Source organism: Lepus europaeus, chromosome 18 (assembly GCF_033115175.1).
Source record: "Lepus europaeus isolate LE1 chromosome 18, mLepTim1.pri, whole genome shotgun sequence".
NCBI classification, from domain to species: domain Eukaryota; kingdom Metazoa; phylum Chordata; class Mammalia; order Lagomorpha; family Leporidae; genus Lepus; species Lepus europaeus.
In genome coordinates, this window is record NC_084844.1 from 33,740,033 (window position 1) to 33,754,177 (window position 14,145).

At 43.7% G+C, this 14,145-nt stretch overlaps 1 protein-coding gene across 1 annotated transcript in view; it reads left to right on the plus strand.

Moving 5' to 3' along the window:
• The window catches only part of RAD51C (RAD51 paralog C), a 44,761-nt gene that overhangs the window by 16,605 nt on the left and 14,011 nt on the right, over window positions 1–14,145 (plus strand). Inside the window, exons 5-7 of the mRNA XM_062216755.1 lie at window positions 1,326–1,457; window positions 12,361–12,427; window positions 13,810–13,870. Of these exons, the coding sequence (XP_062072739.1) occupies window positions 1,326–1,457; window positions 12,361–12,427; window positions 13,810–13,870 (260 nt within the window). The remainder of the gene's footprint in view (window positions 1–1,325; window positions 1,458–12,360; window positions 12,428–13,809; window positions 13,871–14,145) is intronic.

The window sequence follows — 14,145 nt, forward strand, 5'->3', positions numbered from 1 at the left end:
GGGTTCTAGTCCCGGTCAGGGCACCAATCCTGTCCCGGTTGCCCCTCTTCCAGGCCAGCTCTCTGCTGTGGCCAGGGAGTGCAGTGGAGGATGGCCCAAGTGCTAGGGCCCTGCACCCGCATGGGAGACCAGGACGAAGCATCTGGCTCCTGGGTTCGGATCAGCACAATGCGCCGGCTGCAGCAGCCATTGGAGGGTGAACCAACGGCAAAAAGGGAAGACCTTTCTCTCTGTCTCTCTCACTATCCATTCTGCCTGTCCAAAAAAAAAAAAACAAAAAACAAAAAACAATAAACTTAAAGGGGAGGGGCTGGCACTTTGATGCAGATTAATCCTCCGCCTGCAGTGCTGGCATCCCCATGGGCGCCAGTTCTGGTCCTGGCTGTCCCCCTTTCTATTCAGCTCTCTGCTGTGGCCTGGGAAAATAGTGGAAGATGGCTCAAGTGCTTGGGCCCCTGCACCCACGTGGGAGACCTGGAAGAAGCTCCTGGCTCCTGGTTTCAGGTCAGTCCAGCTCTGGCTGTTGTGGCCATTTGGGGAGTGAACCAGTGGATGTAAGACCTTTCTCTCTGTCTCTCCCTCTTAACTGTCTGTAGCTCTACCTTTCAAATAAATAAATAAAATATTTTTTAAAAAAACTTAAAGGGAAAAAGTATACAATTTTTTACAGAAAATATTGTAATATTTGAACCCTAAAGATAAAATTGGTATTTGTAATTGAGAAATTTGTTTTACTAAGACTTCAGCTAACTTTTTTATAGTGTGAAATACTTCCGTAAAGCCTATGTATAGATGTATAGAGGCACATTGTAAGTAAGTTATTATTCCTTTTTCTTTTTTTGTTACTTTTTAAAAAATATTTATTTATTTATTTGAAAGGCAGAGCTACAGAGAGGCAGAGAGAGAGAGATCTTCCATCTACTGGTTCACTCCCCAGAAGGCCACAGTGGCTGGAGCTGAGCCCATCCGAAGCCAGGAGCATTTTCTGGGTCTCCCACATGGGTGCAGGGGCCCAAGAACTTGGGCCATCTTCTGCTTTCCCATGCCACAGCAGAGAGCTGGATCGAAAGTGGAGCAACTGGGGCTTGAATCGGTATCCATATGGGATGCTGGCACTGCGGGTGGAGGCTTTATCCGCTACGCCACAGCAGCGGCCCCATTTTTTGTTATTTTAACATAAATTATGAAACCAGAATATATTTTAACTTTTGATGATTACTACAAACAGTGTTGGATGAATAGATTTATAACTGTACTTTTTGGATGACATTTTTATTATTTTATTTTTAATACCAAACCTAAAATCATTCTCTCTTCTATTTTAGGTTCGATTAGTGATTGTAGATGGTATTGCTTTTCCTTTTCGTCATGATCTTGATGACCTATCCCTTCGTACTCGGTTACTAAATGGCCTAGCCCAGCAAATGATAAGCCTTGCAAATAACCACAGATTAGCTGTAAGTATTACTGGTCAAGAAAGTTTTATAATAAAGTCAAAATTTTTAAAATATTAAAGTCTAGGAATAGCGAAATAGAATTTGCCTGACATACAGTTTTTTTTAGTGTGGTTTTGTTTTGGTTTCCATAAAAGATTAATTCTAGTCCTAAGTGTTGTATATCAATCAGCATAATCAATATGTCATTTCTTGAAAGTGGATTTTTTTTTTTTGATAAAGAAATGCCATCTTTAGTAATTGCAGTTTTATCTAAATGTGCTTGATATTTTTCAGGTAAGTTCTTCCAACATCCCTCTTCCTTTTGCTCTGAGTCTTTCATTATTGCATAGTGTATAATCACAGACTCAGATGGAAAAATTACTTAATATAAGCAGAGGCCGGCGCTGTGGCATAGCGGATAAAGCCACCGCCTGCCATACAGTGTCCCATATGCTCCACTTCTGATCCAGCTCTCTCATATGGCCTGGGAAAGCAGTAGAAGATGGTCCAAATGCTTGGGCACTTGCACCTGTGTGGGAGACCTGGAAGAAACTCCTGGCTCCTGGCTTCAGATTGGCTTGGCTCTGGACATTGCAGTCATTTGGGGAGTGAATCAGTGGATGGAAGACCTCTTGCTCTCTCTGCCTCTCTATAACTCTGCCTGTCAAATAAATAAATAATTTTTTTTTTTTTTTGACAGGCAGAGTGGACAGTGAGAGAGAGACAGAGAGAAAGGTCTTCCTTTTGCCGTTGGTTCACCCTCCAATGGCCGCCGCGGTAGGTGTGCTGCGGCCGGCGCACCGCGCTGATCCGATGGCAGGAGCCAGGTACTTCTCCTGGTCTCCCATGGGGTGCAGGGCCCAAGGACTTGGGCCATCCTCCACTGCACTCCTGGGCCACAGCAGAGAGCTGGCCTGGAAGAGGGGCAACCGGGACAGGATTGGTGCCCCGACCGAGACTAGAACGTGGTGTGCCGGCGCCGCAAGGCGGAGGATTAGCCTAGTGAGCCGCGGCGCCGGCCTAAATAAAAAAATTTTTAAAAAATGCGTAGTGTGAACAAACTAGATATTTTAAGATAACTGTTCTAGATTTGGAATATAATATGAGGAGAGAGGTAAATAAAAGCCCAGAAGTGAAGTGATAAAAAGGCATGAAGCGAGACTTATAAAAAATTTTTTTAAAAGATTTTATTTGAGAGGTAGAGTTACAGGTAGAGAGAAGGAAAGACAGAGAGAAAGGTCTTCCAACCACTGGTTCACTCCCCAGATGGCCATAATGGCTGGAGCTGAGATGGTCTGAAGCCAGGAGCTTCTTCTGGGTCTCCCACAAGGTTGCAGGGGCCCCAGCACTTGGGCCATCTTCTGCTTTTCCCGGCCACAGCGGAGAGCTGGATCCAGAAGAGGAGCAGCCAGGACTGGAATTAATGCAGCTTAACCTGCTGTACTGCAGCCTGTATGGGATTCTGGCGCCTCAAGTGGAGGCTTAGCCCACTATACCACAGTGCTGGCCCCAGGAAAAAAAAAATTATTTCAGAAGCATAGATGGAGTGTGCACTCACAAGAAGAGAGCTCCCTCTCTCCACTGGTTTTCTACCCAAATGCCCTCTGAGGCTGTAAGCCAGGAGCTTATTCCAAATGTAGCATTTGGGTGGCAGGAATTCAGTTATTTGAGCTATCACTCCTACCTCTTAGCATCTGCACTAGTAGGAAGCTTGAGTTGAGCAGAGTCAGGTATGCAACCTAGGCACTCCGATATGGGATGCTACTGTGTGAACTGCTAGGCCAGATACCCATCCAAGACTCTTCTAACTGCTTGTTTGCCATCATTTCCCTCACCACTGACAAATACATACTCTTGTCTAGGAGACAGAAGAAGGTTGAACTGTTTAACTTGATTTGTCTTTGCCATAGTTGATTAGAGCATTTTTAGCTGGCTTTTTTTTTTTAAGATTTATTTTTATTATTAAAAATTTATTTATTTATTTGAAAGGCAGAGTTACAGAGAGGCAGAGAGGTCTTCCTTCCAATGGTTCACTCCCCAAATGGTTCCAACAGCCAGAGCTGTGCTGATCCAAAGCCAGGAACCTGGAGCTTCTTTTGGGTCTCCCATGCTGATGCAGGGGCCCAAGGACTTGGGCCATCTTCCACTGCTTTCCCAGGCCATAGCAGAGAGTTGGATTGCAAGTGGAACAGCCAGGACTTAAACTGGTGTGCATATAGGATGCCAGCACTGCTACGCCACAGGACCTATTTATTATTATTTTTGTCTTTTTTTTTTTTTAATCTATTTGAAATACAGAGTTAGAGAGTGAGGGACAAAGAGATCTTCTGTCCACTGGTTCACTCCCCAATTGGCTGCAACAGCAAGGGCTGGGCTAGGCTGGAGTCAGGAGCTCCATCCCAGTCTCCCACATGGGTGCAGGACTTGGCCCATCTTCTATTGCCCTCCCAGGTGAACCAGCAGCAGGGAGCTGGATTGGAATTGGAGCAGCCAGGACTTGCATGGCACCCATATAGAATGCCAGCCCTAAGATTTATTATTTGCAAGGCAGAGAGAGAGGGAAGGAAGGAGAGATGCAGGGAGAGAGAGCACAAGAGAGCATGCTAACACACATTCACTAGTTCACTCCCTAAATGGCTGCAGTGGTCTGGGCTGGACCAGGCTAAGGCCAGGAGCCTGAAACACTATCCTTCACGTGGGTGGCAGGAATCCAAGTACTTGGGCCATTTTCTCCGCTGCATTAGCAGGGAGCTGGATCAGAAGTGGAGTAGTCAGGACTGGAACTGATGCCCATAAGGGATGCTGACATTGCAGATATCAGCTTAACCTGCTGTGCCACAGCATTGTCCCGTAAGTCCTGGCTATTTCATTTCTGACACATCTTTCTGCTAATGGACAAGCTGGAAGGTAGCAGACAGTGGCTCAAGTACTTGAGTCTCTGCCGCTCATGAGGGAGATCTGGATTGAGTTCCAGGCTCTTGGCTTCCATCTGGTCAAGCCCCAGCTATTTCAGGTGTTTAGGGGGTGAACCAGTAAATGAAAAATTTCTCTCCTCCTTTATCTCTCTCTTTGTCACTATGCCTTTCAAATAAATGAGCAAATACATCCCCCCCTTTTTTTTAATTTTTAGATTTTTTTGCCACATGCTAAAAAAGCCTCTTGTTTGAATTAATTGCCATTTAGCATTCTGTTCATAGTTGTACCATTGAAGAGCCTCCAGTAGGGGGCACTCAAGACTAATGGGTTGCCTAGTTTCTTTCTTTTTTTTATTTTATTTTATTTTTTATTTTTTGACAGGCAGAGTGGACAGTGAGAGAGAGAGAGACAGAGAGAAAGGTCTTCCTTTTGCCGTTGGTTCACCCTCCAATGGCCACTGTGGCTGGCACGCTGTGGCCGGCGCACCGCGCTGATCCGATGGCAGGAGCCAGGTGCTTCTCCTGGTCTCCCATGGGGTGCAGGGCCCAAGCACTTGAGCCATCCTCCACTGCACTCCTGGGCCACAGCAGAGAGCTGGCCTGGAAGAGGGGCAACCGGGACAGAATCCGGTACCCCGACTGGGACTAGAACCCGGTGTGCCGGCGCTGCAAGGCAGAGGATCAGCCTAGTGAGCCGCGGTGCTGGCCAAGTTGCCTAGTTTCTTAGGATTTGTCTTTTGTTACGACAGTCTTTTTGCTTGATTATTAAGAAACTACACTTGGGACACACACGACCCAAATAAGCATCCCTAGGTGCAAGTCTCAACTCCGATTCAGCATTACTGCAAGTGTGCAGCTCAGTAGACAGCAGGTGATGGCTCAAGTAATTGGGTCTCTGCTACCCACGTGGAAGACCAAGGTTGAGTTCTGAGCTCCTGTATTCAGCCTGGCCTAGCTCTGAATGTTGCAGAGATTTGGGAAATAAGCCAGCAGACTTGGGAAATAAACTAGCCTTTCAAATAAATTTAAAAATAAATCAAATTAAAAATAAATAAATAATGGGGCTGGCGCTGTGGCACAGCAGGTTAACACCCTGGCCTGAAGCACTGGCAACCCATATGGGCGCCGGTTCGAGACCGGCTGCTCCACTTCCGATCCAGCTCTCTACTATGGCCTGGGAAAGCAGTAGAAGATGGCCCAAGTGCTTGGGCCCCTGCACCCCTGTGGTAGACCCAGAAGAAGCTCCAGGTTCCTGGCTTTGGATCGGCAAAGCTCCAGCCATTTCAGCCAATTGTGGAGTGAACAAGCGGATGGAAGACCTCTCTTTCTCTCTCTGCCTTTCCTCTCTCTGTGTAACCTGACTTTCAAATAAGTAAATAAATCTTTTAAAAAAATAAATAAAAATCTAAAGTAATCAATGTAAATAAAGGTATTAACATGGAATAAGATATATCCAGATACATGATTAAATGAAAACATTGAAGTTATATAACAGTATATCATGTATAATTCCACTTTGGAAACAGTGGGGGAAAAAGATTTGAAAGGACCAAAACATTACCAGTGACTGCTTTCAAAGACAGGATTTTGTGGGGTTCTTTGACTTTTTTTAAAATTTTAATTATTTGAAAGGCAAGAACAATAGAGAGAGGGAAAGAGATCTTCCTTCTGCTGACTTATTCCCCTAATGCCCACACTAGACGTGTCTGGGCCAGGCTGAAGCCAGAAGCCAGGAACTCCATCTGGATCTCCCATGTGTTGTGGCAAGGGCCTATGTATTTGAACCATTATTTGATATTTCCCAGGCTCATGCCAGAATTTGAACCAGCACTCCAATATGGGATACTGGCAACACAAGAGGCATTTTATCCTGCTGTGCCACAACACCAACCTCTTTCTTATTTTGTTTTTTTCCCAGTTGGCATGTATAGAAGCATGTATGAATTTGATAATACATTTTATAATTTTAAGTTATGCATGTATGTTGTAAAAAATTGTTTTCAATGATCAAAAACTATAATTATCCATTACCCAGAGATGAATATTGTTGAGTTTGGTATATGTATTTTCCCCCACTTACTTTATTCTATATATATGCAAACATACTTTTTGGAAAATGAGATCATATTATACATGCTGTTATGCAAAGCAGTTTTTGTTTTTAACTTAAAATGTTGTGAACATCTGGGGTAGGCATTTGGCCTAGTGATTAAAACACCCCACCTCCCATATGAGATTGTCTGGGTTCAGTACCTTCCCCTGGCTTCTGTCTTTAACCCAGGCACTTTGAACATGAGATGCAGACATTCTAATTGGAGTTGTTTAAATTTTTACCTATTTTTAAAAAAATTATTTTCATTTTGTTTGAAAGAGAAACAGAAAGAGAGATCTTCTATTTCCTGGTTCACTCCTGCAATAGTCAGTGTTGGGCCAGGCTGAAGTCCAGAGCTAGAACTCAGACCAGGTCTCCAGCGTGGGTGGCAGAGACACAGATGCTGAGCCTTCATCTGCTGCCTCCCAGGATGCACATTCACAGGAAACTGTGTCAAAGCAGAGCCAGCATTCTCAGCTGAACCCACGGATAGGGAATGCCAGTGTCCTAAGTAGTATCTTACCCTCTGTACCAAATGTCCCCTTACCCCCATTTTTTTTTAATTTGAAAGGCAGAGAGAGATCTTCTGTCAGTTCACTTCCCAAATGTTTGCAACAGCTGGGGCTGGGCCAGGCCAAATCCACGAGTCCAGAACCTAATCTGTCACTCATGTAGATGACAGGGACACGAGTGCTTGAGCCATCACCTGCAGCCTCTCAGGGTATACAGGAACAGGAAGCTAGAACTGGACACAGTACCTTCTAACCCAGGTACTCTAGTATGAGAAGTGGGCATCCCAGGCAACAGTGTGCTAATTGGAAGAATGCCAGCCGCCCAACTAGAGTCTTAACTGCTAGGTCAAATGCCCACCCCTTTAGAATAAGTTTCTCAAATTAAAAAAAAAAAAATTTATTTATTTATTTATTTGAAAAGAAGAGTTACAGAGGCAGAGAGAGAAAGAGAGAGGTCTTCCATCTGTCGGTTCACTCCTCAATTGGCCACAACAGCCGGAGCTGGGCTGATCTGAAGCCACGAGCCAGCAGCTTTTTCTGGGTCTCCCATTGTGGGTGCAAGAACTTGGGCCATCTTCCACTGTTTTCCCAGGCCATAGCAAAGAGCTGGATCAGAAGTGGAGCATCTGGGACTCCAATTTTTGCCCATATAGGATGCCTGCATTGCAGGTGGCAGCTTTATAACACAGCGCCATCCCCCCAAAATATTTTTTGAATTTATTTTCATATTATTTGAAAGGCAGAGGGACAGGGATCTTCCACCCATTGGTTTGTTCTCACAGTGCTGAGCCAGGCCAAAGCCATGAGCCCAGAACTCTGTACAGGTATCCCATTTCGGCAGCAGAGACCCAGTACTTGAGTCGTCATCTGCTATCTCCTGGGGTGCACATGAGTAGAAAGCTGGGTCAGAGGAGCCTTAACTCAAAGTAGGCACCACAGTGTGGGTTGCAGGCATCCCAAGTAGTTAATTGCTGCATCAAACGCCCACTCCTGTTATCAACTTCTTAAAAAGGAAGATGTTAAGTCAAACGATTTTTTTTTTTTTTTTTTTAGTTTTTTTATTTGAACGGCAGAATGACAGAGAGAAGGAAAGACAGACAGACAGAGATCTCTTCCAAACACTGGTTCACTCCTCAAGTACCTGCTAGGCAGGACTGTCATGCTGAAGACAAAAGCTAAGAACTTCTGGGTCTCCCATTTGGGTGGCAGGTGCCCAAGTAGGTAGGCGGTCTTTACCACCTTCCCAGACTTATTAGCAGAAAGCTGGATCAAGCTGAGCTGCCAGGACTCAAACTGGCGTTCCAACAAAGGATGCTACATTGCAAACAGCAGCTTAATCCGCTGCACTGCAACACTAGCCACAGGAATCTTATTTTTAAACTTTTTTTTTTTTTTTTTGACAGGCAGAGTGGACACACAGAGAGAGAGACAGAGAGAAAGGTCTTCCTTTTGCCGTTGGTTCACCCTCCAATGGCCGCCGCGGCCAGCGCGCTGTGGCCGGCGCACCATGCTGATCCGAAGGCAGGAGCCAGGTGCTTCTCCTGGTCTCCCGTGGGGTGCAGGGCCCAAGCACTTGGGCCATCCTCCACTGCCTTCCCGGGCCATAGCAGAGAGCTGGCCTGGAAGAGGGGCAACCGGGACAGAATCCGGCGCCCCAACCGGGACTAGAACCTGGTGTGCCTTCGCCACAGGTGGAGGATTAGCCTGTTGATCCATGGCGCCGGCCAAACATTTTGTTTTTATATTGTTAAATTACCCTCAGAAAACATGTTCCACAGTAAATTCTGTACACCAGTTAATAAGAATTCTTCTTTTCCCACATGTTTATCAACTTTGGATGTTACCAGTTATAAAATGTTTGTCAAACCAATGGGGGAAATTCCTTTAAAAGATGAATTTCTCTGGTGTTGTGGCACAGTGGGTTAAGCTGTTGTTTGCAATGATGGCATCCCAAAAGAGTCCTGGCTGCTGTACTTCGATCCTTCTCCCTGCTATTATGCCTGGAAAAGCAGTGGAGGATGGCCCAAGTACTTGGGCTCCTGCCATCCACATGGGAGACGCAGATGAAGCACAGTCCTGGACCGTTGGCACCATCTGGGGAGTGAACCAGTGGATGGAAGCACTCTGTCTCTAACTTTGCCTTTCAAATAAATAAATAGAATCTTTAAAAAGAGATGAGTCTCTTTGAATATTGGTAGATAGGTTTCTGTTTTTTGTTTTGTTTTGTTTTGTTTTTTTTAAACAAGTGTAATGAGATAAAAGTCACATACCTTGGTGCCAGCATTTGCCACAGTGGTTTAGATGCTGCTTGGGAAGACCACATCCCATATCAGAGTCCCTGGATTGAACTCCCAGCTGCTCTGCTACTAATGCATACACTGTGAGGCAACAGATAATGGCCCAGATACTTGGGTTCCTGCCACCCATGTGGAAGACCTGGATGGAGTTCTGGGCTCTTAGCTTTGGTCTTGCCCAGCCCTGGCTGTTGCTGTTATTTGGGGAGTAAGCCAACAAATGGAAGATCTCTCTCTATCCCCCTGCCTTTCAAATAAAATGAAGTGAATAAATAAATGTATTTGTTAGATTTGTACAATCTTGACCAGTATCTAATTTTAGAATATCTTGATCCAAAATGAAACCTCTATGTGCAGTGACCTTCAGAATATTAAAAATATCTTGCTCCTTCACTTTCACCTTTTAAATCTCATGCAAATTCCTTTTATGTTCAACTCTAACTTGGTACCATACAAGGAAGATAATTCTGAGAAACATAGTTCCAGATTTAAAAGCACACACACACACAAATTCTGTTAGCCATTGCTTCCTATTCTGCCCTCCCCCTACTCCCTAGCAACCACTAATCTGCTTTTTGTCTCTGTTAATTTTTCTTCTCTGGACATGTCATATAAATAGAATCATACAATACGTACAGACCTTTTGTGTCTGACTTCTTTCACTTAGCATAAATTTTCTTTCTTCTTTTTTTAAAAAATTTTTTTAGATTTATTTGGAGCTGACACGGTAGTGTAGAAGGTTGTCTCTGCCTGCAGTGCCAGCATCTCATATGGACACTAGTTCAAGTCCCAGCTGCTCTACTTCTGATCCAGCTCCCTGTGAATGTGCCTGGGAAAGCAGTGAAAGATAGCCCAAGTTCTTGGACCCCTGTACCCTGTGTGAGACCCTGAAGAAGCTCCTGGCTCCTGCCTTTGGACCGGCCCAGTCTGGACCATTGTAGCCATTTGGGGGAGAGGATGGATGATCTCTCTCGCTCTCTCCTTCTCTACAGAAGCAGAGAGCTGGATTGGAAGTGGAGCAGACAGAACTTGAACCGGCACTCATATGGGATGCCAGTGCTACAGGTGAAGGCTTAACTTGCTACACCACAACACCAGTCCCAATATAAATTATCTTATAAATATTTGCACATAATGCAGAATCTAATTTTGAGTTATTGAATAGCTGATTAGCTGATAGTTATATTTACTTATTTTTTAAAAGATTTATTTATTTAAGAGGCAGAGTTACAGACAGAGAGAAGGAAGACAGAGAGAGAGAGGTCCTCCATCCACTGGTTCACATCCCAAACGGGTGTAAAGGCTGGAGCTGGGCCAATCAGGAGCCTGGAGCTTCTTCTGGGTCTCCCACGTGGGTGCAGGGGCCCAATGTCTTGGGCCATCTTCCACTGCTTTCCTAGGCCATTAACAGGGAGCTGGATCAGAAGTAGAGTAGCTGGGACTCAAACCCAAACCAAAGGCAAATATGATGCCGGTACCACAGGCAGAGGCTTAACCTACTAGGTCACAGCTTCTATTTACATTTTCATGAAGATATGTAATAGATAAACTAAATACTTTATAAATCAGAACTATATGGTAGAACTTCTGTAAAGATGGAAATATACCATATAGGCCAGTAGCTGAATGACTTTTTTTTTTAAAGATATATTTATTTATTTGAGGGTCAAAGTTACACAGAGAGATGGAGAGGCAGGGAGAGAGAGAGAGAGAGGGAGAGGTCTTCTATCTGCTGTTCACTCCCCAATTGGCCACAATAGCCGGAGCTGCACCAATCCGAAGCCAGGAGCCAGGAGGCTCTTCTGGGTCTCCCACACGGGTGCAGGGGCCCAAGGACTTGGGCCATCTTCTGCTGCTTTCCCAGGCCACAGCAGAGAGCTGGATCAGAAGTGGAGCAGCTGGGTCTTGAACTGGCACCCATATGGGATGGTGGCATCCTTACCTGCTATGCCATGGCGCCGGCCCCAACTTTTAAGACTGTGAAATAAGGCTAATACTAAGGGACTGAATTTCTAGCTTTAATTAAACTTTAAAAGTTAAAGTGATTAATGGCTATGGAGTTGAATAGTGCACTAGCACTAAGCAAAAAGTGTGGGCATAGTGAATATTACACTGTTCAAGAGCTTATATGCTTGGTAGCATGTACAGTGAAGGCAATTACTCAGCATGTTAGAAATACCAGTTAGTCATACATTTTAGTTAATTACCAATTTAAATTCCTGCTTAGCTTGTTCTACGATGCCTGGTGTAACATAACAAATAGAGAAGGCACTATGGCTCCCAGAGGAGAGAAACTAGAAGAAAGGCATGCTAGCCTTTTGGTATCTAATTGAGATATAGATGTGTCACAGAGTCTGCTTTGTGTCTTAAAATTTTTTTTAGGATGTTACCATTGAATTTTTTTTTTTAAAAGATTTATTTATTGATTTAAAGGCAAAGTTACAGAGAGGCAGAGAGAGAGAGACTCTTCCATCTGCTGGTTTACTCCCCAAATGGCCGTAACAGCCAGAGCTGGGCCAGTCTAAAGACAGGAGTCAGGAGCTTCTTCCAGGTCTCCCAAGCCGGTCAGGGGCCCAAGTACTTGGGCCATCTTCCACTGCTTTCTCAAGCCGTAGCAGGGAACTGGATCAGAAATGGAGCAGCCAAGTCTCGAACTAGTGCCCAAATGGGATGCTGGTACTGCAGGTAGTAGCTTTACTCATTATGCCACAGAGCTGGCCCCCCAGCCATTTCTGTCTCAGTTTTCTTATAGAACTGATTTTCTTTTTCCAGAATAGGCACCTTACTGCTTGTCACAGAAATTCTTTAACACTTGGAGCTTACAGTAGTTACCATGTTCTTTATGCAAAGAAGAATATTTAAAATAACTGTTTCTGGAGAATTTTGGATTAAAAGATGCCAGATAATCTGACTTGTACTGTATCATTAACACTTTTGCTTTTCCTAATTTAAAATTATTATCTTTTGGGGCTGACGTTGTGGCGTAGAAGGTTAAGCCTCTGTCTGTGACTCCAGCATCCCATTTGGGCACCGGTTCGAGACCCAGCTGCTTTCATACTTGATATTTTTTGGTAGAGACTCACCTCACTTTCTCACATTTTGTTTTTGTAGGTAATTTTAACCAATCAGATGACAACAAAAATAGATAAAAACCAGGCCTTGCTAGTTCCTGCATTAGGTAGGTAAATTAATAAGATAAACAGTATGGTTTAAAATATTTTCCCTACCTGTTTTATTTGATATTTGTTGAAATACTACAGGCCACATGAGCAGAGACTGTATTTATCTTATTCACTGAAAACTCTTAGCACCAAGCACAGTGCCTTCAAATATTTAGTGATCCTTTTAATTATTTTTTACAAAGATTTATTCATTTGAAAGGCAGAACAATGGAGAGAGGGAGGGAGAAAGAAAGAGATCTTCCATCCACTAAATCTCTCCCCAAATGTTGCAATAGCTAGGGTTGAGGTCAACCTGAGACCAGGAGCCAGAAACCTCATCCTAGTCTCCTACATGGATTGCAGGATTGTGTCATCTTCTCTTGCTTTCCCAGACCCATTAACAGGAAGCTGGATAGAAAGCTGAGTAGCCAAACCTGCACTTCTTTATTGGATGCTAGCATTGCAAATGGTGACTTTACTGTTTGCACCACAATGCTAGCTCCCATTTTAGTTATTTAACAGTCATTTACTATCAGGTATCTATTATTTGGCAGCTATAGTGTCAGATAACAGGGATATTTGTATGATGATTCTTGCCCTCAGCAAGCTCACCATCTTAGAAAGAAGGATGAATCCATTTAAATAAAAATCATACTGCAGTAAATAGACATGTTACTGTGTCTCTGAACTCAGTTTTTATTTCATTAGAACACAATACTACAAGATTGATTTACATTAAAATCTTTAAGAGTGTTTTCTTAGAATTTTTACTTTGCTTCTGAGAGTCAGAAATATGTTAGTAGGTCTGATTAAATGGATGATTGATAAATATAGTGACTCAAACTATAAATTTATTTTTTTAAAGATTTATTTATTTGAAAGTCAGAGTTACACAGAGAGAGGAGGAGAGGCAGAGAGAGAGGGAGGTCTTCCATCCGCTGGTTCACTCCCCAGATGGCCGCAATGGCTGGACTTCGCCAGTTCAAAGCCAGGAGCCAGGAACCTCTTCCAGGTCTCCAAAGCAGGTGCAGAAGCCCAAGGACTTGGGCCATCTTCTGCTTTCCCAGGCTATAGTAGAGAGCTGAATCGGAAGTTCAAGCCAAGACTCAAACCAGTGCCCATGGGATGCTGGCACTGCAGGCAGCAGCTTCACCCATTACGCCACAGCGCCGGCCCCCAGACTATAAATTTCTAAAAGCAAATAAAGGATAATGATTTGCATTATTTTACTAGATAGGTGAAAATTTATTAATCTTAGGATATTACTCACTTCCCATCTTTTTGCAACCAAGTGTACTCTTGTGGTAAATTAAGAAAAGAACTAAATTTGGTCAGAGGCATTCTGAGGAACTTTATCCTAGTCAGTAAGGCAATACACTGTTATACTCTTTTCTTGCAGGAGAAAGTTGGGGACATGCTGCTACAATACGACTAGTCTTTCATTGGGACCAAAACCAAAGGTCAGTATAGAAAAAAGTTAATAATCCTGAATATTGGATTAATTATAATGAATACCTACCCGTTTCTTAGAGCTAATCCTGTGGAGATATATAGTAACCCATGAACTAATGGTTTTGTTGCTGTGTCTGCCATTATCTAGAACAAATGCAGAAACACATTATATGCACAGTTAGCTACATAGGAAATTCTTTGGAATATTTGAATGATGGGGTGCATGCACCTGAAAGGAGTAGGTGGATAAGGAATGCCACTTTCAAAAGCCCTTTGAAATCAT